General features: G+C 30.8%; 1 protein-coding gene across 2 annotated transcripts; it reads left to right on the plus strand.

Annotated features, from left to right (window-relative positions):
• Window positions 1-6094: 6094 nt before the first annotated feature.
• Window positions 6095-24028, plus strand: LOC107441064 (fatty-acid amide hydrolase 2-A). 2 transcript variants are annotated; one of them, XM_016054202.5, is made up of 8 exons: window positions 6095-6345; window positions 13383-13568; window positions 14519-14738; window positions 16887-17096; window positions 18775-18894; window positions 20259-20419; window positions 21525-21611; window positions 23414-24028. In XM_016054202.5, the coding sequence occupies exons 1-8, from the start codon at window positions 6337-6339 to the stop codon at window positions 23999-24001; spliced, it is 1581 nt and encodes a 526-aa protein (XP_015909688.3). In that variant the 5' UTR covers window positions 6095-6336; the 3' UTR covers window positions 24002-24028. The 2 variants fall into 2 exon arrangements, with proteins under 2 accessions (XP_015909688.3, XP_087020242.1); XM_087164116.1 differs by lacking the exon at window positions 6095-6345 and adding an exon at window positions 7849-8007.
• The last annotated feature ends 2351 nt before the right edge of the window (window positions 24029-26379 follow it).

A 26379-nucleotide genomic window follows, 5' to 3' on the forward strand; every position in this document is an offset into this window, starting at 1 on the left:
CCATAAAGTTACAACTTTAAAGATTCTAAAGACTGCTTACCTCACGGCATCTGCTAATGCATCTTTATTGGAGGGCAAATGCATCATATCCCAAGAGAAACGCGTGAAATATTTCTAACTTAAAATTTTGTAGACTTAATATATATTTTGTTAATTTTAGAAAGTTCCATGTTAGATTTTTTCAGAGGTCGTCTTATACACACATCATACCAGAAATCTCGTAATTAAAAATGAAGGATAGACTTATACACAGGGATATACGGTACTAAAAATTGAACGTTACTCGTAAAAACAACGCGTTTTTATTGCTATGAGTAATTCTTTGATCATGTAATTGAAGCTATATGACGTTTTTCTTCGTTTTCTATCAGCAACTAAGTTTTATATCAACAAGCCCAAAAAGAAACAAGACATTAAAGGCGTAAATGAGTATTGTATCAAAAACAATTAGCCACATTTATGCAAAACTATGCAAATATGTTTAGAAAGCAATGAAGATCTTCTGTACCACACATTACGCTACACTGTATTATCTACATGAATCAATAAAAATAGTTCCTAATTTTTAATTAAAATCCACTTTTTTTCAAAATTACTTTTTTCGGGTATTTTTGGACGCTGCTTACGCTTATTAAATTTAACTTCACAAATTTAATCAATCACGACTCATGATCAATCATAATCAATCACAAATTTAATCAATCTAATCAATCACAATTGTCATTCAGGAATAAATTAATTATTTGTATGCAAATACATTCGAGCCTAATTTATTAAATTTTGTTTTACTTTGTCTTTGTTATTTTGTTTTACTTTCTAAAAACACAAACTTCAATATTTGCAATCAAAATTAATTTTTTTACCATAAAAATATCGTCGATATCTTCACAAAGCAAGCAAGCACGTTTTTTTTCTTCAAACTTCTTGGTTAAAAAAGCAGGCTTACATTTAAGCATAATTCAATAAAGTCTTATTTGTACTTTATTTTATAGATATTTGTCATTGCATTTTGTGTTTTAAAAATTTTAAATATTACAGATTTGCTTTCAAGGTTTCATTTATGGATTATCATTTTTCCAAAAGGAAGCTATATCGAAAGTCATTTCGTGAGAAAATAATTTTTTGTAAATAAATGCAATTGAACTATTATATAATGCGTTTAATCTAATTTCTTTAAAAGTGCATTCTTGATGGTATAGAGGGCTTCGTAATCATGTGTTTAACTATATTTTCAGCATGCATGACCAAAATGAAGTAATAAAAGATTTGACACAAATAAGTTTTTAAGAGAAAGAAAATTATGTAAGACAGTATCAAAACTTACCGAATCTTTAACAAGAAAGATGAGATAAAAAACATAAAAAATGGCTGAAAAAACAGCGAGTAGTGAAAAGGTGATTATTAAAAACACCTTCATCTTCCTCCTCACAAGTAATGATTTTTCAAATTTCGATAGTGTTTTTGTTTTTCTTCGCTGAAATATTAATTTGCTACTTTTTACGCACGTGTTTTTATTTTACTTCATGTTTAGCTAAGACTTTATAAACATGAATGAAAGTTGGCAATTATAGTGAAATCTGCACACACTTCAAAATTTTATAACAAAAGAACATTTTTTCTTTAGCATATTGTGAATAAGATGTTTCAGAACCATATGTTTCGTAGTCAAAAAAGGCAATTACAACTTGTTTTGCTCCACTAGCAATTTACACAATTTGTCTTGCTTAGTGAATGATTCAATTGTTTAAACTTGTAAGAGATTAAAATTGTTAGAAGTTGATTCAATTGTTTAGACATGCTAGGGATTTGAACTGTTAGAAAATAATTAAAATGTTTAGATTTCATTTAGAGAATAATTGATTTGTTTAGAATCGATTAGAATAATTCAATTGCTTAGATTTCGTTTAGAAAATGCTTGTTAGGTATTAGAATTGTTAGATAATAATGTTATTTATTAGACTTGTTAAAGATTAGAATTGTTAGAAGATGATTCAATTATTTAGACTTGTTAGACAATAATTCAATTTTTTAGATTTGTTTAGATTTCGTTTAGAGAATAATTCATTTGTTTCGAATTGATTAGATTTTGTTTAGAGAATAATTCATTTGTTTAAAATTGATTAAATTTCGCATAAAAAATATTTCAGTTGTTTAGAATTCGTTTAGAAAATGCTTGTTAAAGATTATAAGGGATAGACAATAATTGTATTTATTAGGCTTGTTTGAAATTAGAATTGTTAGAAGATGATTCAATTGTTCAGACTTGTTATGGATTAGAATTGTTAGAGTCGTTAGATTCGATTGTTTAGATTTCGCTGTTAGAATAATTCATTTATTTAGATTTCGTTTAGTAAATACTTGTAGGGTATTAAAATTGTTAGATAATAATTGCATTTATTAGACTTGTTGGGGATTAGAATTGTCAGAGGATGATTCAATTGCTTAAAATTATTGGAGAATAATTTAGTTATTTAGTATTGTTCAAAATTTTTTAGAGAATAATTCAATCCTTTAAATATACAAAATAGGCATAAGTTACACGTAAGACGTGATAAAATTAGTTATTTAGTATTGTTTAAATTTCTTTTAGAGAATAATTCAATCTTTTAAATCTACAAAATAGCCATAAATTAGCTGGAAGACGTGATAAAGTCTTTGAATGGCCTATAAAGACATCAGAAAATTTTGCGTTATTCTCTCGGTGTAGTTAAGTTCTTATAAACTAATCGTGATCAGCATGATAAATTAGGCTACCTTTTAATTTAGGCTATCTTTTATTAGAAAATTTTGCGTTATTCTCTCGATGTAGTTAAGTTCTTATAAACTAATCGTGATCAGCATGATAAATTAGGCTACCTTCTGCATCAGCGAAAAGAAATTTATGACGTCATGTTCGGTGGGGATGGAATCATTATTTACAGACAGTCCAGTATCAAAAAATCTTGTATCTCAATTCATGAGAGTGTCTAACGATATTTAGCAAATTGATAATTATTTCTTCGTAAGTAAAACAAATTGCTAATTTTATTGCTATGTGCTAATATTATAAATAAGTAGTTGGGCGATTGAAAGTTTAAATAACAAATTTGAAATTCAGAATGATTTTACGATTTTTCTTTGTCTTTGTTGAAAAACTTAAATAAAAACATTTTATTGAGAAATACATTTTCTTAAATATATTTTCAGAGTTAGTATTTATTTTTTATAATTAAATGCTGAATTAAAATGTGTTTAAATCAGGGAAGAAAACTATAAAAATGAATTAAATGCTGTTTGCAGCCATTAAGGAATGAGCAAATGCAGTAGAAAAGAAAACTTCTTTTAAAAAAATTGAGCTAGCTTTAATATTAAGCGTTTTATTTCCTGTGGTAGTAAAAAAAAGCCGGGAATGAAATTTCTCTTTTTATAATGTCACCGGATGTCGACAAAAAGTTGGAATTCAAGTAATTCCAGTTAGAGATCCCGAAATAAGCGATCCCGTTATTGGAAGTTTTCAAAACTAAAAGAATAATGTTGTAAAGAATTATATCAGCCTTGATATTCTAGAAACTTAACAGTTCTGATCATTATTTAAAGTCAATCAAATGCCAAAATTTATTGTCGGTTAAAATTTGTAAATTAGTTGCAATACGTGTGAAAATATCTTGCTCATTCTGAAATTGTATTCCTTTTCATAATTAGCAATTACAAAGTTAGTGGAAGGAGGTGATGGCTAGAAGTTATAGTACATTATACATTATAGTACATGTACCGAATCTGCAAATACGAAGAGAGCAATAAGAGGGCAAATGACAAAGTTCGTGTCGCATAGAAATGATCAGTTAAATCAAGTTTCACCTCACCAGCATGCACACTTCCTCAAGAACTCTGATGAGGGCCGATTGCTATTTCGAGGTACCGTCATGTGGGACTACTTTGTGCAGCAGGGACTACTTTGTGCAAATTCGAATTTGGCACTTTTCAAGTGCTGCTATTCAGTATTATGTTTTTTTCACGTTAAAAATGTGTGGAATTTGAAGGTAGAAGTATCCTCTATTACTACAAAAAATTTTTAAAATTTTAAAACAATCTCAGAGTGTGTTTTGCTTATCCAATGTTAACAACTTTCCGAGAACGTCGGACGTCGAAAAGTGTGCGTGGAAACTTTAGCTGTGAAATGCAAAGACGTAGATAAAACAATTGTCGTAAGTGCAAAATATTTTATTTATATATCAATAAACAATTATATCATGTGAGCGTTTAAAAAATTTGAAAATTAATAACAAATAAACGGAAAATCAAAAAAAATGCACTGTAGGGCTACTTTGTGCAAATTTTCATTCGTTTTTTTTTCGACAGAAAAATTGTCAGACGTCATTAAAAAAATACCTCGAACGAGAAACTACCATAATTACACTTTAGAAAAGCTGCAACAATGTTTGCAAGCAGTTGCTGGTGGTATGTCGATTGCAGAAGCTTCTCGGAAGTACAAAATCCACAGAAATACTATCTCTTATAAAATTCACAAGAAACACGTGAAATATGCTGATAAACTATTATTTTTCTTCTACAAAGATTTTTCTAATGAATTAAGCAAACGATTTAACACATAAAAATATATTTTATAGTACATCAGGTGATTTTGACAGAAACTGAGGAGCAAGTTCTGTCATGTTCATTCAAGCATGTCATGTTCAAATTTATCAATATTATAAATGCTAATAAATATGTAATAATTATTATTTTTGAAATTTTATCCATTTCAATGTTCAAAAATGTATATGGTTTCCTTTTGTTTAAGCTCAAATGTTTCTAAATAAACATTCTTTTTAAGAAAAAATAGTTTTTTAACGCTGAAAATTATTTTCAAACTAATATCTTTACATATCTTGATGTTTTTGTTATTAAAAATGTCAACAATTAACTTTTTTAACAATTTTGTATCAATATTTTACTAAAAACATGATTATTAAACTGAATCCCTATCGCTGCACAAAGTAGCCCCACTTGGGGGCTACTTTGTGCAAGGTATGTTTTGACTTATTATTTGTAAATATTACATACAAATAATGCCAATATTGATCAAATTCACTCGTCTGAGTTCAGTTATGAATATAATATCGATAAATTTTACTAAAGTTTGAATTAATATAGTTTTTTTTTAAAGGTCAAAGTTCAAAAACTGCGAAATCCTGCATAAAGTAGCCCCACATGACGGTACCTAGGAAATTAGCTGTTCATCACTTAGGTATGACAGATCACTTTTTCGGGAGAGTGAAAAACTATTCACAAATTTTTCTGTAGCATATTATCGTTTTTTCTATATTATCTCATGTAATGTATTTGTTTATCCAAATGTGTTTTCAGAAAACGCAATGTTTAGCCATGCTTCTTCTGTTTGGTCGCTGTTTTTGGCTGTCAGCTCCCACGCGTCTTTAATGTCAGTAGTCAATGCTCTACAATAGTTAAACGATGTTTAAAATTATCTGTTGTTCTCTAAATCATTGTAAAGTAATAAATTAACAATAAATTAGGGATCCTGGAGGGACATCAGGTCAGACATCGGGCCTAACTCTGATAGCTATGTTGGAGTGTCTGGGGAGGGCCCGTGGATGGGCACTCTTCGGAGGAGGCATGGTGTGTCAACAATCTTTCATGTTCTCCTAGCCAAAGTGTTTTTCTGATAAATGCTCTCTCCGGGGGCATCGGTGCAGAGCTATATTCTTCAGCTGCGTACCGGTGTTAGTGTCCATGCTACTCCTTTCAATCAACCAACTGGATGAGCAACAAGGTTCAAGTCGCTTAAAGTTCAATTTTCATCATTTTAACTTTGTATTAAATGTTTAATAACTTTCCTTATTTAATTGAAATTTTTAACTTAAAATATAAATCTGCAACATGCTAAATCTTCAAAAAATAATTGTAGGTAAAATATTAAAGCAAATCTAATTTTTTTTTATTTTGGTAGAAAAACACGTGTCAGAGCTCCTCTTAAATAACAAAAAAAAAAGAAAAACTCTTGTTTTTTTTTCTCTTTTAAATAAACGTTAAATTCAGAAGTAGAGATTTATGTTTCAGCAACCTTTCATCTGTTTGTTAAATAAAATATTTATCTGGTAAACAAGCATTTTTCTTGTGCATTTCTTCGATTATCATTAACCTTGAAAGTTCTTATCAACTGAACAAATGAAAGGTATAATGCCGATGACGTTTAATAGACCTTGAAAACGCTATAGCACTTATTCTGATCTGAAACTTCGAGTTAGAGTTACTGCAACTAAAAATAAAATTGGTTTATTTGCTTCGATTTGGTTGACTGTGGCATTCGCCTGTGTGAAGTACTGAATTTGTAATACAATGATCAGGGTAAGCATTTTTTGCAAGATTTTCTGAATAGTAGGATGTAATAACATTTTTCTCTAATTTTCCGTTAAAAGTTAGTAGTTATAAAGGTAATAAAATGAACTAAACATTTTAATGTGTACATTTTTCAAGTTGCCTAAAATGAAGTTTATGTCGTTTCGTAAAACAGCAATGAAGCATAATCTTTACCCCAACAAAATCTCAAATTTTTTTAAATATGTTACAAATAACCTTTATAGGTATATCATTAATTTTTTTCAATTAACAATGCTTTTTACGTTTCAAGTTTTTACGTTAACTGAATAATTCAGTTGTATGTATATTAAAAAAAAGCATTGCTCTATCTTTAACTTTTCTTTTATTTCAGAAAACTTTAACTGCATAAGTTACAAAAGAAAAAGACGATGTTTTTGTACTCTTATGTAGAATAAAATAGTCTCAACGTATGAAAACGCATATAGAGAATTGCCAGGAGCAAATAATTATTTCAATACCAACAATACCGAGACGATATGTCTTAATCAGTCAGTAAGATTATATGTGTTCTTATACGTTAGTACTACACTTAGTACATAGGGACATAGGGACTTATTACATAGGGTAAAGTAGGCATATGGGTAATATAAGAGAAGCAGACTATCATTTCGGTACTATGACCCCTACCACCAACAGTGCTGATATAGTTATTATCTGACACAGCGAACTAGACTGCGTCCTTATACGTCGGTACCGATTTAGGTAGCAACATCGGGATCAAAAAATGAAAATTAAGTTGCATATGTGCCTGTTAACAGAAGAAAGTCATAACAAAATGCAACCATGAGACATAAATTGTGAAAAAAAAGAAGGCTCTCCATACAGTTTATAAAATTTTAATGAAATTAGTCATGAAAATAACTGATTATAGAACGTTCCAAATTGGGAAACTTAGAACACAAGTATTTTATTTTTGACTATGAGGCTCCGCCCCCTGCTCGCTAACGCTAGCCAACCCCCGAGGATTGCTACGCAATCCTATGTGGTTCACGCCGTGAACCATGGCTCGCTGCGCTCGCTCGCCAATGAACACAATGTTCTAGCAAAAAGACATAATATATTATCATCAAAGACATAGTATTTTAATATCAAAGACATAGTATTGTACTTATGTAGAAGAATTCTACCAATGTTCTTATTGGCTTTTAAAAAAGTTTATTAGCTATTTAGATTGTACATGGTGAAAAAATCAAAACATTAGCTAAATAAGAAACATATTAGCAAAATAAATTATCAAATATTGCTTCACTAATATTCTGCATTTTACAGCGTGAAAATTCAATGCATAAATAAACGCGAAATATAAAAAAAATTCAATGCATTCAATACAAACACTTAAACGTTTTTTAGACGTTTAGGTAGCTCCCAGTAGAAAAATATCAATTCAACAGCGGCCTTTTAAAGCATTCTCACTTCAATTAATTAATTAATTCCTAATTGAGTTTAAATTAAATATTGTCATGTTTTTAGTGCATGAATGTGAATTGAACAACCTGATAATGCTCACTCTGGTTATTGTTATCTGGTTGCTTACTACGTGCTCTTGCGCGCCGAATCCATTCAATTAAAAATGAAAACTGCTGCCAGCGCGAGAAAAGAATATCATCGGTTTTATTGATACATACATACGTACGTATTAGCGTTTTATATAATACTAGACTTTTAATGCCAAAGGTTTTTAACATTTATATTTCTTTCATAATTGTTAACTAAAATAAATTCTGAAAATCACAATATAATAAGCATTCTAGTATTATATTATGACATGATAATTTTGAACAATATGAAGATTTTATATGTTATTGGTAAATGTTTAAATTAAGCTTTGATTCTGTTTAAAATTTTAAAAAAATCGACTTCTATTTACATTTCTTATTAGTTCATTACTTTTTGTTTCAAGATTTCTATTTCTTAATGATAATTATTTTTTAATTCAAGGTAATTATTACGTGATTATTGATCTACTAGGAGGCTTCGCCCCCTGCTCGCTGGCGCTCACCAACCCCCGGAACTGCTTTCACAGTTCATTTCGGATTGCTTCGCAATCCAATGCTCGCTTTGCCCGCTCATTGGATACGTTCTTAACGTCTAGTTTTTATATACTTTTTTGAATACTGAAGTTCCGAGAACTTTTCACTGTAGAAAATTCTAAACCTGTACATTTCAATATTAATTTCAAATTGCAAACAGTTCACATATTTTTCTTAATCACACTATTCTAAATTTCAGTTGTTGAGAAAAGTAACTGTTGTAAGTTTTGTTTTCAAGTCTTTCCCACCAGAAGGCGAAAGCCACGTGTTGTAAAACAATATGAAATAGTAGTCTGCCACTGAACGCCGTATGTAAAGCATCGGCTTTGATGAAGATAATTTTGTATTTCTAATTCTCTGAAGGGCGCCACCTTAATAATATGGAATTTGTAAAATAAATGTATATATTTTTGATTGTTGATGAAGCCCATCATTTTGTGTTTTAATCAGTGTTCAGAAGCAGAACAACTATAAGTTTTTTATTTTATCACAAAAAAATAAAATGTATAAAAAGCAAAGAAAAGAGTAAGAAAATGAGTATAGTCATAGAAAAAGTTAAAATTATAATATAGCATTTATCAGTTAAAATAAAACTTTTTGTTTAAGTCATTGCTAACAATTCAAATTTCTCCGAGGCAATTCTAAAGTATAAATTAACGTAGTATTGTTAAGTTGAAACACAATATTTTTAGTTTTGATGTCAACAATACAATTCAATTTTTCACAAAAACGATTGTTTCCATTGTTAACAATTCAATGTCAACAATTCAAATTTTTCTGAGACAACTCTTAACCTCTAAATATTATTTTTTTTATGTACACATTTCTAAATGTCAGTATTCAACCCCAAAACAACCTTAAGTCCTCAAATTTAGCATGAAATACAATGAAAGAGGGTCATAGCAATAATGAAAGTAGAAGTAAAGTTAGTACTGTAAAATTAAAACAATATTTTTAATCAATGAGCCAAGTTCTTCAAGAAGCAGCTGTAGAAGTAGGTTGTTTATTTAAAACTTTTTATAGAATTTCTTTAAGAACACAATTGTTAATTTGGGCATTTGGCGATACAACACTTATAGAATTGAAGGATTTGTTACGTCAAGCGCTCAGGTATCATAATTTTGATCTAGTTGCGCTTCTATGTCATTTTGATTTATGTTGCTAAGTTAACTTTCAAAAAATTCAATGGCTGGCAACAGCATTTTTATTTTTTAAGTTGTTTATTTTCATTTCTTTTAGAATTCGTTATTTTTTTAGCGAAAAGTTTTTTAACCTAACAGAATTCTTTGCCGACTGTTTTCTCTATGAATGAAGAAAATAAAGTAAATATTTAAGTGTTGTGAAAAGAATCTTATTTAGTTGTACAAAGTACTTCAGCCAAAATTTGGGAGCCACGTAAGAGAATTATATATATTAGATCAGAAACACATCATTAAAAGGCAGAATGCTTTGGTGTTTTCAAAACAAAGCAAACGTTGCCACCGGCGGAAAAGAAATACAGCCAAAATTTGGGAGCCACGTAAGAGAATTATATATAATAGACTAGGAGGCTCCGCCCCCTGTTCGCTAACGCTCTCCAACCCCCGAGAATTGCTACGCAATCCTATGTGGTTCAAGCCGTGAACCATGGCTCGCTGCGCTCGCTCGCCAATGAACACAATGTTCTAGCACAAAGACATAGTATATTATCATCAAAGACATAGTATTTTATCATCAAAGACATAGTATTGTACTTATGTAGAAGAATTCTATCAATGTTCTTATTGGCTTTTAAAAAAGTATATTAGCTATTTAGATTGTACATGGTGAAAAAATCAAAACATTAGCTAAATGAGAAACATATTAGCAAAATAAATTATCAAATATTGCAGTTACTCACCTAAATTCAACTAAATGTGTACAATAAATTAGTTAATGCTAGAAATTCTGAAAGTTTTAGAAATTTTTTTTATTATTTAAGAATATAAACTTTAAACCCTAACTTTTCCTTGTTCTCCTAACTTTTCCTTTATTGAAATCAATTTCTATATTAATTAACATTTGTGATAAAATACATAACATTTTAGAACAAAATAAGGATGTTTTACATACAATAATTTAAATTGCATGGCTGTTAGAATTACCCCAGAAACACCACGTAGAGGTCGCCATGCTGCATTTCTAATCGGGGAGATTTGATTTTGGCAGTTCCCCTTGCCTACTGCCAATAGAAGTTTCAATTAAATTTTTTCCAAAAAACATTTTTTCTGCAAAGCTCTAAGAAATTAACACTAAGCATTTAGAATTTCTTTGAAAACACAATTATGGATTTGGCATCTTGGAGCAATTACTGAAAGGCTGTCAAATGACTAACTCTTGACAGTCCAACATAAAGTTGTCCATGACTAAAAACTTGTCTTGTTGTAGGCAATAATAAACTGATTTTCTCAAAAGTCTGACCTTGTGACTCATTTATAGTCATGGAGAAGGCCAGCCTAATTAATTCCTAATTGAGTTTAAATTAAATATTATGTTTTTAGGGCATGAATCTGAGTTGAACAACCTGATAATGCTCACTCTGGTTATTGTTTCCGTTTTTAAAAGCGCTATATGTTGAGCCAGTTTAAATTAAATATTATCATGTTTTTAGGGCATGAATCTGAATTGAACAACCTGATAATGCTCACTCTGGCTATTGTTTCCGTTTTTAAAAGCGCTATATGTTGAGCCAGTTTAAATTAAATATTATCATGTTTTTAGGGCATGAATCTGAATTGAACAACCTGATAATGCTCACTCTGGCTATTGTTTCCGTTTTTAAAAGCGCTATATGTTGAGCCACCTCATGTGACATTTGCCATGTGACATTTTTAGCAGCAATCATTGGTCAATTTTCTAACGTTGCCATTCGGGGAGATGTAATGAGGCTTTTTTTTGGTGCCGTGTAAGAGAAATATATATATATAGATAGATTCATCTGAGTACTCATGTGAGCCCATCATGCCCATCTTCTCTACGTCTTCCTAATAGTCTGGGTTAGTTGCTCAAAAATGTTTTTGTTTTGTTTATTTGGCACATAAAAAATTTCTTTTCAGTAAATTCTAAATAAACGTAGATACTAGCAGTTTTACAACATTTTACGGTAAAAAGCACCGGCACTCAGGGTGCTGATGCTTTTTACCGTAAACTTTTATGAAACAAAAATCTGATATGTCCCAATTTTTACAGCAATATTCATTGTAAGGTCACTGAATCACTGTAGTTTAATAATTAACTGCTATAAAGTATACGGTATTAAATTTTAAGGCAAAATTTTATATGATGTGCACAGTATGACTGTACTTTTTACCGTTTTTTCCTAGGGAATATTTTACAGAATAGTTTAGCGTACCAATAATATAAATGATTGCTGACTGATGTCATTTATTGCTTTCTTTGTTATTATTTTAATATATACACTATACAGAAATAAATCTTCTGAATTTATATCTTCAACCCGTTTAAAGGACTGATCCAAGCTTAGGTCTCGTTGAAGCGGCAAAGGATATCAAAGCTACCACAATAACATTCCTTTTTGTCTTATGAGCGTTTCACGGGACACAGAGCTCTTCTCCCGTTAAATTGACCCACGTTCGAATTCCAGCGATGGTTGGTCGTTACAAATGCAGCACCCGGTGCACTCTGATCGCAGTGTTGACGTAAAATATCCCCAATGGTAGATGGTACTTCATGATACTAGACGGTAACTTTTTTGTACTACTTCCGGAAGATTTTGTCATACTTTAACTTTTTTGACCCGCCTTGTACTGTTTCAAAAATTAGAAAAGTTCTATCATTTTAAAACGTCTTATGGGTAGCAGAATATTTTTTCAAACAATTTGAATTAACAATTTAATTTCCGGTAATTTCCTCTTAGTTTCTTGCTTTTCACATAGAGAAAGCAAATTTCAGTAAGGTAACCTTACTGTATCGTAATGACATTTCTGGAAAAAAAGACCATAGTTCTGTTAATAGAAACAATCAAAATATATGGTATTTACGAACCATTCATTTTGTAATTTTTCTGTTCATACGATAAGGGTTTACTGGAAATTCTAGTTTTCAAAATTATAGTTCTTATTGCTAAACATTTCATAAACAAATTCTGTCCCGCAGTGGACTGATCGCTAAGACACGGTTCCCAGCAGATCACCGAAGTCAAGTATCACTGGCTGCGGTCAGTGTGCGGGTGGGTGACCACTTGGATCAGTCTGCGTAGGGACCGAGGGTGTGCGGTATTGGTCCTCGTTAAACTGTGCTACCGTAAAGTGCTCGACTTCGCGCGCAGGTCGTCGGGCTACCGAAGCGGGGGTGCCATCCCTTCCGCAGAGGATCAAAATTGAGATGGCATGTCTTCGGATCATCCTCTGGGATGTTTCCCAGACCGTCGCCAATAGCCCATTGTGCAGCTCTAGTGCGACGTAAAGTAACAACAACAACAACAACATCATAAACAAATTCTAAAAAAAAATGCAGAACTGGAAAGAGATTGATTTTTTAACTGAAGGACTAATTTTTTATGCCATGATAAAATTACCAAGCTTTTCCACATTTTTCAAATTTTATCACATATTGTAAAATTAAATTTTAGGATTATTTTTACCAAAATCATTAGCTAAGCGTTTTAGTAAAGATTACAAATCTTTGGTGTTCGCATAGAAGCAGTAACATTATGAAGTTTATTATATTATGGAAACTTTACCCATATTTTTTTCTCGGTGTAGTAGGATTTTAAAAATTTTTGTACTTCAAATATCAATGTATTCTGGTTCACCAATTATGGAAATAATTTTTGGGATACTAATTGCATTCACAAAGTATAAAAAATAAAGACGGGAAAATAACGAAAATTTTGTTTTTCTGTTTATAATTATAGTTTGAGAAATTTGACTTCATCAAAATAATTAAAAATAATATATTGGGAAAAATTTACCTAATTTTCAAATATTTTTACAGGCAGTAGTAATTTTGTTGGTGAGTTTGATAAGATGCCTTTTGAGTATAACAAGACCTTTCTCGGAGATGATATTATCATTTTTCTACTTTGTTTTTATGGAGAAAACAAAACCCTTACCACCAATAGACAATAGTATTTTGCTTCTGTCAGCTACAAATTTGGCCAAGAAAATCAGGAACAGACAGGTAACATAAACATAAATAATAAATAAGTTAATGTTTACTTAATCATATGTACCTTGCATTATTTATGTTACATGCATTAAATTTTATACCATTTTTTAAAATGGGTAGCTTTTTTACATTATTGATTTTTTATACCACTTTATTCAACCTTTCATGCATTAAACGAGATGTCTAAGCTGCCGTCACTTCACTTACCTGTCCAAGGGATATCTATCATTGATGATGAATCAGCTACAGGCAGTAACCAATAGGACTGCGTTTCTAATGGGTTGGAAATATAAATTGTCCAATGCGAATGGTTCAAAGGACGATTTTATTATTTAAAAAAAAAGCACTTTTATTTAAAGAGATTCTTAGGGTAAGATAAATCTTAAGGACTCAGCTTCGTCCAGCATTTCTTTCTATTTAAAAAAAAATTAATTTTAAATTTTTAATTTTAAAAATTAACTTCAATTTTAAAAATTAATTTTAAATTTTCTAATTTTAAAAATTAATTTTAAATTTTCTAATTTTAAAAATTAATTTCAATTTTAAAAATTATTTTTAAATTTTCTAATTTTAAAAAATAATTTCAATTTTAAAAATTAATTTTAAATTTTTTAATTTTAAAAATTAATCTTAAATTTTCTAATTTTAAAATATAATTTTAAATTTTCTGAATTTAAAAATTAATTTTAAATTTTCTAATTTTAAAAATTAAGTTTAAATATTTTAATTTTAAAATATATAACTTAACGTGAACATTACGTAATGTGAGTGCTATAGTCGTAACGTGATTTTGGGAATTCTCGAGCGGTGAAGGTACTTTTATCAATATCACAGCAATGTTTCATCAAAATATTTTAAATATTGATGAGAATGAAAGTTTAACTTATTATAAATAGCATTTTTATAAGAAAAAACTTTCTTTTGATCAATTAACTTTTCAATATTTATCCATATTTTTATAGCTTAAATGTGAAGACGTAGTATGTGCATACGTAGACAGAGCAAAGGCTGTACAACCCTTTATTAATGCTGTAACAGATGCACGTTATGAAGAGGCGATGGAAGATGCCAGAAAAATCGATCGTTTCCTAGCACGAGGTGAAAAGACCCCAGAACAAATTGAGAAGGACACCCCACTATTGGGGGTACCTTTTACTTGCAAAGAAGTAGTAGGGGTAAAAGGTAAAGCACATTATTTTCTATCTTGTACTCCAACAACTAAACAAATACGAGATGAACAAATGTTAACCCTCAATGTGCATTTTCAGAACACTTCTCAAACATGAAGTAAAAAAAAATATATATTGTCGATCGGAGTTCCAAAATAGCATGGAAAAAAAACTAAATCTAAGAACTATTCCCAGAGGAAGATCCTACACATAACGTCAAAACCTGTATGACAGCTGATAAAATAAGTTGATAGAATATTCATAAAAATATCTCGAAGTTCTAACGATCAATCAAAATGGTTTTGAAGTTATCATATTCTGCCTTCTTAACTAATGATTTGGCAGATTTTGGCACTTTTGTTTTTCACACGTTTAAACATATATGGTTAAAACACATATGGTTAAAGCATATAGTATATGGTTTGAACATATATGTTAGGTTTTGAATGTATTGTGAAACTCATTACAAAAAAGAACATTTTTCTTTCGATCGTAACCTTCTTATTTTTATACGTTGCAGAACAAATTGGTATTTGTGTAATTACAATCAACAATAAAATACATCTAAATTTAAAAAATTAAATGTTAACAAAATTTTACTTAAAATTTTCTTCATATGATGAATATAATTTTGATACTTCTTTTAAGTCAGATCAATGTCTTAAACCACAATTTCATAGTTTTTTTTTTTAAAGTTAGTGTGAAATGTGCTGTGCGCAAGAAAATGAACCACCCTGAATAACTTTTGATTTAAGGATCGGATCTTCGAGTTCTAGGATTCAATCTCAATGGTTCAATGGACTCACTTGAAATTTGTTAATTAGTTAGTTGAGACGATAATTTAAGTTACGAAATTGGACACAAAAACGGATTTTCTGCAGACAAACAAAACTTTTTTCGATTGATTCGGATTTCAAAACACCAAAACATAGCGGTAACCGCAATGAGGGAAATTTGGTGCAAATAGTTTGTTCAGGAGAGCGGTCTAACGTATGGAATCCTTAACGTTAAATTTATAATTTCCCATATCTCGAGAGCCTATGTAAGTGCATAATTCTAAAATTCGTTTATCGAAAGAAAATTCTATGCAATAAATAACCTTTAAGAAATATTATTATTCTTTTTATTATTTCACTTAATCATAGTTGACAAAATTTTGAATTGCAAGGCATTCAATTTTTTGCACCATTTTTAAGAATGCAATTATACATGGCAGATTACAAAAATTGAGCGAAATCGGTTGATTCAAACGAAATAGAAATTTAAAAAAGTCGCACTTTTAAAATTTGATTTCTTGGGAACTATCCGTCTCATTTCGCTCCTTTTTTTTCCTTGGCATGTAAGATTATATACTTTGAAATGATGTGAAAAATTGTGTACCCTACAATTCAAAATTTTTCAACTATTATTAAATAAAATTATAAATATTAATAAATACTTGCAAACTATTAAATAAAATAATAAAAATAATAAAGATTTACTGACTATTAAATAAAATAATAAAAATTAATAAATATTTGTTTTTTTTTTCACGCATCTCTGGATAAGCGAGTAATTGGATAAATACATAATTGTACTCAAAATGTTTCGATTCGCTTGAAAAGTTCTCGACACGTGGTGAAATATGCAAAAAGTAAAATTAACATTAAATGCTCTCCCGACCAAACTAATAAAACCTTATTTCCCATATTGCAGCAATCCCAATAATTTGGGGTCAAAAATTTGAATCCGTCGAAAAAAATGAATGTTTATACAGAGGAAGTAAGCTTTTGTGCCTGGTTTCGTAACTTGAAATATCATCTGCACTAATTAATTAGCATATTTAATGTCCACTCCATTTAAAATAAAGATTCAGTCCTAGAATGGTAAATTCCGGGTGGTCCGTTTATTTATTTATTTTTTTACGTTCTGTACATTCTGAGTGTGTACGTTCTGTGCATTCTGTGTATTAGTTTGTACCACCAACTAAGTTTTAATATTAGGTTATCGTGTCAAATATTCTCGATTATAATATCAACGGTGCGAAATTTTTTAAGGCCATTTAAAAGATTAAGCGATCTGAAAAGTTTAGAAAATACTAAAGAATTTCTTGGATGCTATCACGTTTCTCATTAAAATTTTTATTTTTTTGTAGTAAAAAGTTTCTAATAATTTCTCGTAGGTTTGCGCCAAACAGCTGGATTATACAAAGATAAAGATAGAACTGCAGAGAAAGACGGTGATGCACCAGCTTTATACAGGAGTGCTGGCGCTATACCTGTGACTGTAACTAATATTCCAGAATTGTGCCTGTGGTGGGATTCATCAAGCATTCCGTTTGGAAAAACTAAGAATCCATATGATAACAGAAAGATACCTGGTGGCAGTTCAGGTATAATCTTACGAAATTCTCTACAAGGTGTTCAGTCGTTAAAAGAAAATAATTAATTTTTGATCTATTAACCGGATTTTTATGATTTTAGAAAGAAATGTGCCATTGTATTTAGAGAGAAATTATTAGGGCAAAAAATCTTCCATCCTGCTGATTAGCAGTTGAGATTAACTTGATAAAATGTTTAGATTTTGCCTATTGATAATAGATTTTTTACCATAGCTATGGACAAGCTGAAACAGCGTTGTCTACCCCTAAACACTGTAGAGTTATAAATTTTCACCAAAGATATGCTTATTTATAGTTTAGACGCAAAAGTGTCTTTACTTGAATGAGATTCATTTCATTCGACGAATTCAGTTCTTCAAACCCAAAGATAGTGAAAAAATAGATTTCGACTTAAAATATTGCCTCAATAATTAATTCAAGTTATCGGTCGAAAGTTTGTGCTCTTTAATTAAGGTGACCAGACTCTTTAATTAAGGTTCAGGACAGTTCTCGAATTTCATTGATTCTCCTCAAAATTTTCAAACTCCTTGAGGACAGAAAGTGTTTCCAAATTTTAACATGCGTCCTCAAATACATTTGAATTTCAATGAAAAGATATAATCTGTTTTTTATATGCAGTGAAAGATGAAAAAAAAATCGAAAATGCGCTTGTTTTTCTTCAGAAAAAAAGTTTTGTCTTAGTGCTATTATAAATGAGAAACCAAAAAACACCATGATAAAACTAACAAGTGAAAACGCAATTTTAAAATAATTTCATTAAAAATAAGCAAATTTTAATTTAACAGAATATTAGATGATATTTCAGAACTTAGTAATGAAATCAAGTTTGAAGATGTTTCTACACTTAATATTAGTTATAATTCTAAAAAAGGAATTGTTGCACATATATATTAGTATTTCTAAAAATGTATGGTGTTCTCAAATCGTAAAATTTTTCAAGGACGCACCACTGATTTTTCTTCAAATCATGATTTATATATCTGGTCACCTTAACCTCTATGTTACTTTTTAAGCCTTATTCATTGCGTTTTCGTTCGATACATTTAACGTTCCGCAGTATGCATTTAGCTGTAAGTTGATATTCTCGGAATCAGTCTTGATATAATTCTAAAATATTACATTTCTGACGTTTAAACATACAGTTTAGAAAGAAATTTTCTTTTTTCAATATTCTTTATTTACATACTGACCCTCAGCAAATTCAATAATGTACTATAAATAATCGAAATTTTTTTTTTTTGAAATTCAAATAAATCATTTTACTTCGTTGGTTTAAGAAATAATATTTTAAAGAAAAATTGTAGATGGTAGTTTTTATCGTTCTAATAATTTTCTACATTAACTAGTATAATTTACGAATAATCCGCAGTAATAGGCTGAGATGACTGGGCCATCTATGGAGAAGCCCTGAAACTAGCGCCATGGGAATTGTCACTTTTAAGAACCCCGAGTAGTAACGTCCCAGAGGTAGTCCCCCTAGTAGATGGTTCAACGACATCGAAAATGATCTAAAAACCCTAAAGTTTAGAAATTGGAAGGGATTTGCCATGGATAGGAGGCGCTGGCGTTAGTCAGCTGCTGAGGTAACCAAGGCTTGCAAGGGGCTGTTGCGCCGACAAAGAAGAAGAGCTATTACAATTTAACATTGCGAATCAAACTTCAATTTTAGGTGGTGAGGGAACACTCATCACATCAGCTGGAGCAGTGATTGGTATTGGTACAGATCTTGGTGGAAGTATAAGAATACCTTCAGCCTTCAACAGTATCTATGGACATAAACCTTCATGCGGTAAGTGGGTACAGTAAGTTACTGTACATCTTTTTCCCGTTTTTCATTAATTTAGTTCGTACTCTACTTAATTTTACTCTTTAACTGACTTAAATATACAGCTTATTTTTCAATCGTTTTCTAAATAACTGAGTAATTTAATTAGTGATATACTGGATTTGTCCAGAAAGTAATATAACAGAGTCATTAAAAACATTCTTTGACCGGATCTGTACAATTTAGTAAAGGGTTTCAAAATAGGTTCCTCCTGCCTCGATATATTTCACCAAGTGAGATTTCCAGTTCAGGAGGGTTCTAAAATAAACCGCTTACATAGCCTTCAAAAATGCTATGCATGATTTTTTTTCGTGCAAGTCTCCTTGACTTCACAATCATTCTGCAACGATTATGTCTATTCATATGAGTTTTCAAACAAGAGAACAAGAAGTGTAGGGGTGTCACCTTAGGGCGTTTAGAAAACCATTGACTTGTTTTAATCGGTCAGAAAGTGGGTCGCAAAGAAGACATATGGCAAGGTGCATTACATAGTGAAGTTTAGAACCATCCTTAACGTCGCGTTTAGGATTTTGGAATGTTTAATGCTTGCACCCTTTGGACATTCTTCACTTCATTGCGTATGGCACATTCAACCAGCGCTATCTTTCTATAAATTTTTGAACTAATACTACTGTAGTTTGCTTTTTGGGTGTTCTCCACTTTGTTTAGATTGGTCTACAGGTAATAAAAAAAATAGATTTTTGATTTCGATTTTTTTGAAATTTAAGTCGTTTTCTATATCTAGTACTGAAATGGAATAAATATATTTTCACTCCCGAGTCACCCTGGCTTATATTTTGAAACATTTTATTGATTTTTATAAAGAAAAAGAATAGCTAGCTAGTTATTCCTATGTAATTCCTGGCCGAAAAAGGCCAAGGTGACTGGTTTCCTTTATTAGGACGATGGTACTTGTTTCATTACTACAATGTTTACTATTTTATCAATATAAAAACTTTGCCTGGTTATGCGGGAGGTGATAATGTTAATGATAAAGCATAAAACCGCCAAATTTGGTGCTAAAATCAGTTGCCAAAAACAAAGTCCAGCAATAGCAACCTTTCCTATATATTTCTTTCATATTTTATGATAAGATGTAAATATTTATTTATGATCTCCAAGTCTTTTAATAATAATATGCTACTTATTGTGTTTTGCAAACAGCTATCAAGGTTGTCTCTAAATATTCTGTAGCTGAAAACTCGTCTATAAAAACATTAATTTCTACAATAAGACAGTTTTTGTAGAAGAAAATATTATCTGTATCTATTCTATCTTGGGAAATGCTTTCTTTTGTTTCTGAAGTATAGCTTTTGATTTTATAATAGGTATTGTGTCAAATCGGGGCTATTATCCTTGGATTGAACCAGAAAAGATGCCGTTTGACTACATCAATACTACAGGTCCCATGTGTAGATATCCCGAAGATTTAACTCTCTTGATGAAAATTTTATCGGAAAACAATCCCAAATTACAGTTGCAAAGTCAGGTAATTATTAAGGAAAGTGAAGTTATACAAGGGAGTAAATTTGTTTAAGAACTATTTTGATCTACATTTTTATTTTCCCGGTTTGTGTGGTAGAGCAGTTCCCGTTATCTGTATAAATGGCAGTGCACCCAATTTCTTCATTCATTCGAAAATTCATAATGTCAGATATTTGATCAAAATAGCACCAGTATACCAAATTTTTCATGGTCTTAGGGGGCCACGACAGATTGAGAAATTGGTTTGAGAAAAACACAACTACACAACCATTCAGCAAGAATTTTCATGAAGTGAATAAATCACGGTGTTGACAGATATTTTGTGTTTTACTACTTCCACTCTAACTATTAAGACGTATATACTTTCAATGGACCTTTGCATAGAAGGTCAAAGTTCATTCAAAAATCTTTGTAATTATGCTATTTTCTATGATTTTACGAAAAAACTTCAAATGGCTATTCTCAAACTTTCAGAGCATCTTCAGTTTTGACCCACCGAAGCATTTAAAAAAATATTTGCTCGAAAATATGAAGGAAAAAAAACGTGTGCGATAGTTTTATATAAAGAACATTTTTATAAAAATTTTAACAAAATCAGAAATATTAGCACCAACCTATTTGCCCAATTTTTAAGACCCTGGCTCTTAAGTGATTTCAACTAACATCTAAAAGAAGATTTTTCAACTATTTTCTAGCCTCTACTGAAATCAAACAGAGTTTTGTGTTTCATACATCAACCTGATTCACTTCGCATCTTCATGGTGTATACTATCAATTCTTCATTTTTGATAAGGATTTAGAAAACAAACACGGAACACACATTTTTTTTTTCAAAAAAATAAAGAGCTGCAAAATTTTTTAGGTGATAATATTGGATTGATTATTTTATGGCGCAACTGTAAATCAATATTTATTGCAAAGCGGAATTTACTAGATTTTAAAAATTGAAAGCAAATCAACTTTATTATACTTTGTAAGCGATACTTTCTTTCGATGCTAGCAATCAGAGTATTAACTTGCATTGATGTGTGTTTGTATATTTACCATTGAATTTATCATTCAAACGAATTCAAAGATACAATTAATCTTTTGAAATCACTTATTTCCAGGTTGATTTCAAGGAAGTGAAAATATACTTCATAGAAGAATTTCCAGGCATTCCAGCTGAGCCAGTTTTAAAGAAAGCTATATCGAAAGTTAGTATTAAGTGTTAATTGTTCTAAGTTATTAAGTTGCTATCAGTTTTTATTGTGTTCTATGCAGCTTAAGTACTCATTATTATCTCAATATGAGTACATAGGTTCAATACAGTGACATGCTCAAAACTGAAGCAGCACTCTATATACTAATTTTTCAACAAAATGTAATGTCACAAAAATCAAAAAAATCGTGGCAAAATTAAATATCACCATAAAACGTGACTGAATTCAAATTTTGTTAGATTATAACACTCAAATATTCGATAGGAAAATGCAGTTCGATAAAAGTTTACAGCCTTTACCTTCATTCCGCATTTATTTCACGAATAAAGAATGTCTTCAGACCGGTAATCAATACTTTCCAACACTGTCTTCACGGTTATTTACAAATGAAAACAGATTCTCAGAGATGTTTCAATTTTGAGCATGTCACTATACTCAACAATGAGCACATGGGGATTTTAAATTCGCCTATATTGATTTCGGAACTATTTTTACACATTTTTGAGCAATTTCGAAAGACCTTCATTTACAGTGAAGGTGTACTAAAAATAATTTTTTGTATTTGACATAGGAAAAATCTAACAATCTATCTATGAATTAATCTAAACAGCACACCTATATTTTATGCTCTTCCTGAATAGCAAAATATAATTCATAGTTTGTCCACTTGAAAGCGAAACTAATTTCTACACAAACAATATAACCGGTCTATTTTTACACATTTTTGAGCAGTTTTGAAAGACCTTCATTTACAGCGAAGCTGTACTAAAAATAATTTTTTGTAACTGTAGTGACCAATAAATAGTTAAAAAACTCAAGAATATTAGAGAGTTGACATAAGAAAAATCTAGCAATCTATCTATGAATTAATCTAAACAACACACCTATATTTTATGTCCTTCTTGAATCGCAAAATATAATTCATAGTTTGTCAGCTTGAAAGCGAAACTAATTTCGACACAAACAATGTACCCGGTCTATTTTTAAAAATTTTTGAGCAATTTTGAAAGACCTTTATATACAGTGAAACTGTACTAAAAATAATTTTTCGTAATTGTAGTGGCCAATAAATAGTTAAAAAACTCAAGAATATTAGAGAGTTGACATAGGAACATCTAACAATCTATCTAGGAATTAATCTAAACAACACACCTATATTTTATGCTCTTCTTGAATAGCAAAATATAATTCATAGTTTGTCCGCTTGAAAGCGAAACTAATTTCGACACAAACAATGTACCCGGTCTATTTTTACACATTTTTGAGCAATTTTGAAAGACATTCATTTACAGTGAAGCTGTACTAAAAATAATTTTTCGTAACTGTAGTGACCAATAAATAGTTAAAAAACTCAAGAATATTAGAGAGTTGACATAGGAAAATCTAACAATCTATCTAGGAATTAATCTAAACAACACACCTATATTTTATGCTCTTCTTGAATAGCAAAATATAATTCACAGTTTGTCCGCTTGAAAGCGAAACTAATTTTGACACAAACAGTGTACCCGGTCTAACTTCACTCTCTCATATGTTAGACCAAACTTTGTTTTTACAATAATAATTTTTACCTGACAAGGGTGAAGTTGAAAATTAATTATGAAGCAAGAGCTGCACATTTACTTCTTCAATTCTGCCATAGGGCACACCACTATTTCATCTTATTACGCCTACGCCGAAAATCCCTATTGATTTATTTGAACATATAATATTCCCATGGGGATGTTTAATTTCAAATGTGTATGCTAAAATAGGTAAAATATAGTTACATCTATTGTTTTTTTTATTATTTTCAGGCAACAAAACATTTTGAAGAACAATATGGTGTAAAGGCACTTCCTCTAAAACTGAAAGAGTTAAAGTACGGTTTTGACTTACTTGAAGCAAAATTTCTAGAAACGGGCCTCCCACCTTTTAAACTTGTACTAGCTGACGAGCAAGGTAAAGTCAACGTGGGGTTAGAACTTTTGAAAAGTATATTAGGAATGTCCAACCATACTTTACCATGTGTTTATTACTCAATAACTGAAAAACGTGATAAAGACCAGCACTACTATGACTGTTTAAAGCAAGTTGACTCACTCAAACAAAAATTCAAGGATATTTTTAAGGAGGATGCCATACTTTTAGTACCAACTCATCCTGAACCACCTCCATTTACTATTTTGGACATACCAAAATTTCGAAATGTCATCTATACTGCAGTGTTCAATTTGGTAGGACTGCCATCAACAAACATACCTGCAGGTTTGCATGATGGCGTTCCATTTGGTGTACAAGCAGTTAGTGGTCACTGCAAAGATCATATAACAATAGCTGCAGCTCTTGAGTTGCATAAATTATTTGGAGGCTGGAAAAGCCCTTGCTCGATTGATGTGAAATGAAGAAAGTGAATAAAAAAAGCAGTATAATGTACGTTTCATGAACATAGCTAGTGTTACTAAATAATAATAGTAAACTATATGTATTAATAGTAAATTATGTATATTAATAGTAAGTAAATAGTAATAGTGAGTAATTATTAATAGTAAGTATTAATAATGAAGAAAAGATAAAAAAGCAGTAGTATGTCCGATTATCACGGCATAGATCAGTTAACAATGGCTGCAGCTCTTGAGTTGCATAAATTATTTGGAGGCTGGAAAAGCCCTTGTTCTATTGATGTGAAATGACAAAAGTGAATAAAAAAGCAGTGCAATGTACGTTTCATGAGCATTGCTAGTTTTATTAAATACATGGTGTTTCTTAATCACCACCCTTAACAAATATTTCGAATAAAAACACGAGAAATGTTTTCCAAAACATACACTGAATACTAGATTCAACTCTCTAGTCTGCACCGTTGGAGAGTGGTGAAGGCAACTTCTGATTTAAAAATAATTATAAAGATGCCTATTATTTATTGCAGATTTATATTTTCCATAAAAAAAAGGACTCAAGTTTGAGTTAGAGGTTTTGACTTTTCGGTTTACAAATGATGCTTTCTTCACAAAATGAAAAAAAGGGTATAAATAGTTTAAAAATTGTGCCATCTCGAGAAAAGCATGACAGATAAAAAAAGAATGAAAGTAGATAGGTTTGTTTTTTCTTTAGAAAATGCCTGTCTAATGACACGAAACATGGTCCCCACACCCAGGTAGTTGCCCTAGTTTGACGATAATCAAATTGAATGTCGACGGAAAATTTTTTTCAAAATTAAATAAGATCGATAAGATTAAGGTATCACCCAGTTAAAACATTTGCACCCGATTTTCATTATGCTATTTCAGTTTTGTATTTGACTGAAAATACTGAAATGAGTAAGCAAAATTGGGGTACATTTTGGGGTACACGTTCACAAAAATTAAAAATATATTTACATACTTTCGCAGATTTTTGATCTGATTTCAGGATATGTTTGACAGTTACTATTTTTTGCCAACACTATAAATATTTTTAAAAACCATTTCCAAAAAACTGTTCACAATTTCGGTCGCAAGTTAAATTTTTAGGGAAGAAAAAAACCGAAGAACGCATTGCACTCTAATAAATAATAACAGGCAGAACTAAAAACATCAAAAGTTTAATTTCCGCAAGTTGGAGAGTAAAACATTGATAACCAGTTATTAGAAATATCTCCAATTTTCATCAGACAATTAAACCAATTTTGATGCTTTTAATATTCATCTTAAGAAGATAAAATTCCTTTTCGTCGTTGGCAAAAAGGAACTAAAAACGGAAATATATCTTGCAATTGATACAAAAAAAAGTCACCGAATTCAAAAAACATCAACTATATTAATACATCTATTTTATTTTATTTCATTTTATTTTATTAACGTTTGATCAGCCTAGAACACAGCTAGCCCAATTCTTAGTTTACGACAAGCAATGGCTATGGCGCATTTAGTTCCTCTTTCTTCGCAATTTTCGTAGTGAGATTTCTCGCCTTGAATTTAAATCAAGATCATTTTGTACTTTTTGTCTTCTTTCTGTGCTACCGTAAAGTGCTCGACTTCGCGCGCAGGTCGTCGGGCTACCGAAGCAGGGGTGCCATCCCCTCCGCAGAGGATCAAAATTGTGATGGCATGTCTTCGGATCATCCTCCGGAATGTTTCCCAGACTGTCGCCAATAGCCCATTGTGCAGCTCTAGTGCGACGTAAATTAACAACAACAATTTTGTCTTCTTTAGCTTCGATATATCCCTTAAAAAAACATACGAACATATTGAATCAAATAACTAACCAAACGATTGCATTGAATTTCATAAATTAAATTTAAAATATTATTACAAACATCTAAATAGAAGTTAAACTTACTCCTATAAGTTTAACTTTCTCACTATTGGCGTCGCATCTAGTTCTTTCGGCGTTTTTGTACCCGAGTGGTCGGCCATGTGACGAAGAGAAAGCTTGCATCATTGAAATTGAATTCGTCGCTACTTAGAAGTCTCTTTAAATCCCAAGATTATTGTTGTATTTCTGAATATTGTTAAGAGATGGCGCAACTAGTCCCTCTCTCTTCACAAGCTTCGAGGTGAGATTTCTCGCCCTCAATTTAAATCGAGATCATTTTGTACTTTTTACGACAAAAAAGCGACAAAAACAATCTGTTATAAATTATTTTGGTTTTGTTATTGTTGTTGTTGTTGTTAATTTACGCCGCACTAGAGCTGCACAATGGGCTATTGGCGACGGTCTGGGAAACATCCCGGAGGATGATCCGAAGACATGCCATCACAATTTTGATCCTCTGCGGAGGGGATGGCACCCCCGCTTCGGT

Source organism: Parasteatoda tepidariorum, chromosome 5 (genome assembly GCF_982258835.1).
Source record: "Parasteatoda tepidariorum strain Cologne lab strain chromosome 5, Ptep-v5.0, whole genome shotgun sequence".
Classification (NCBI taxonomy): Eukaryota; Metazoa; Arthropoda; class Arachnida; order Araneae; family Theridiidae; genus Parasteatoda; species Parasteatoda tepidariorum.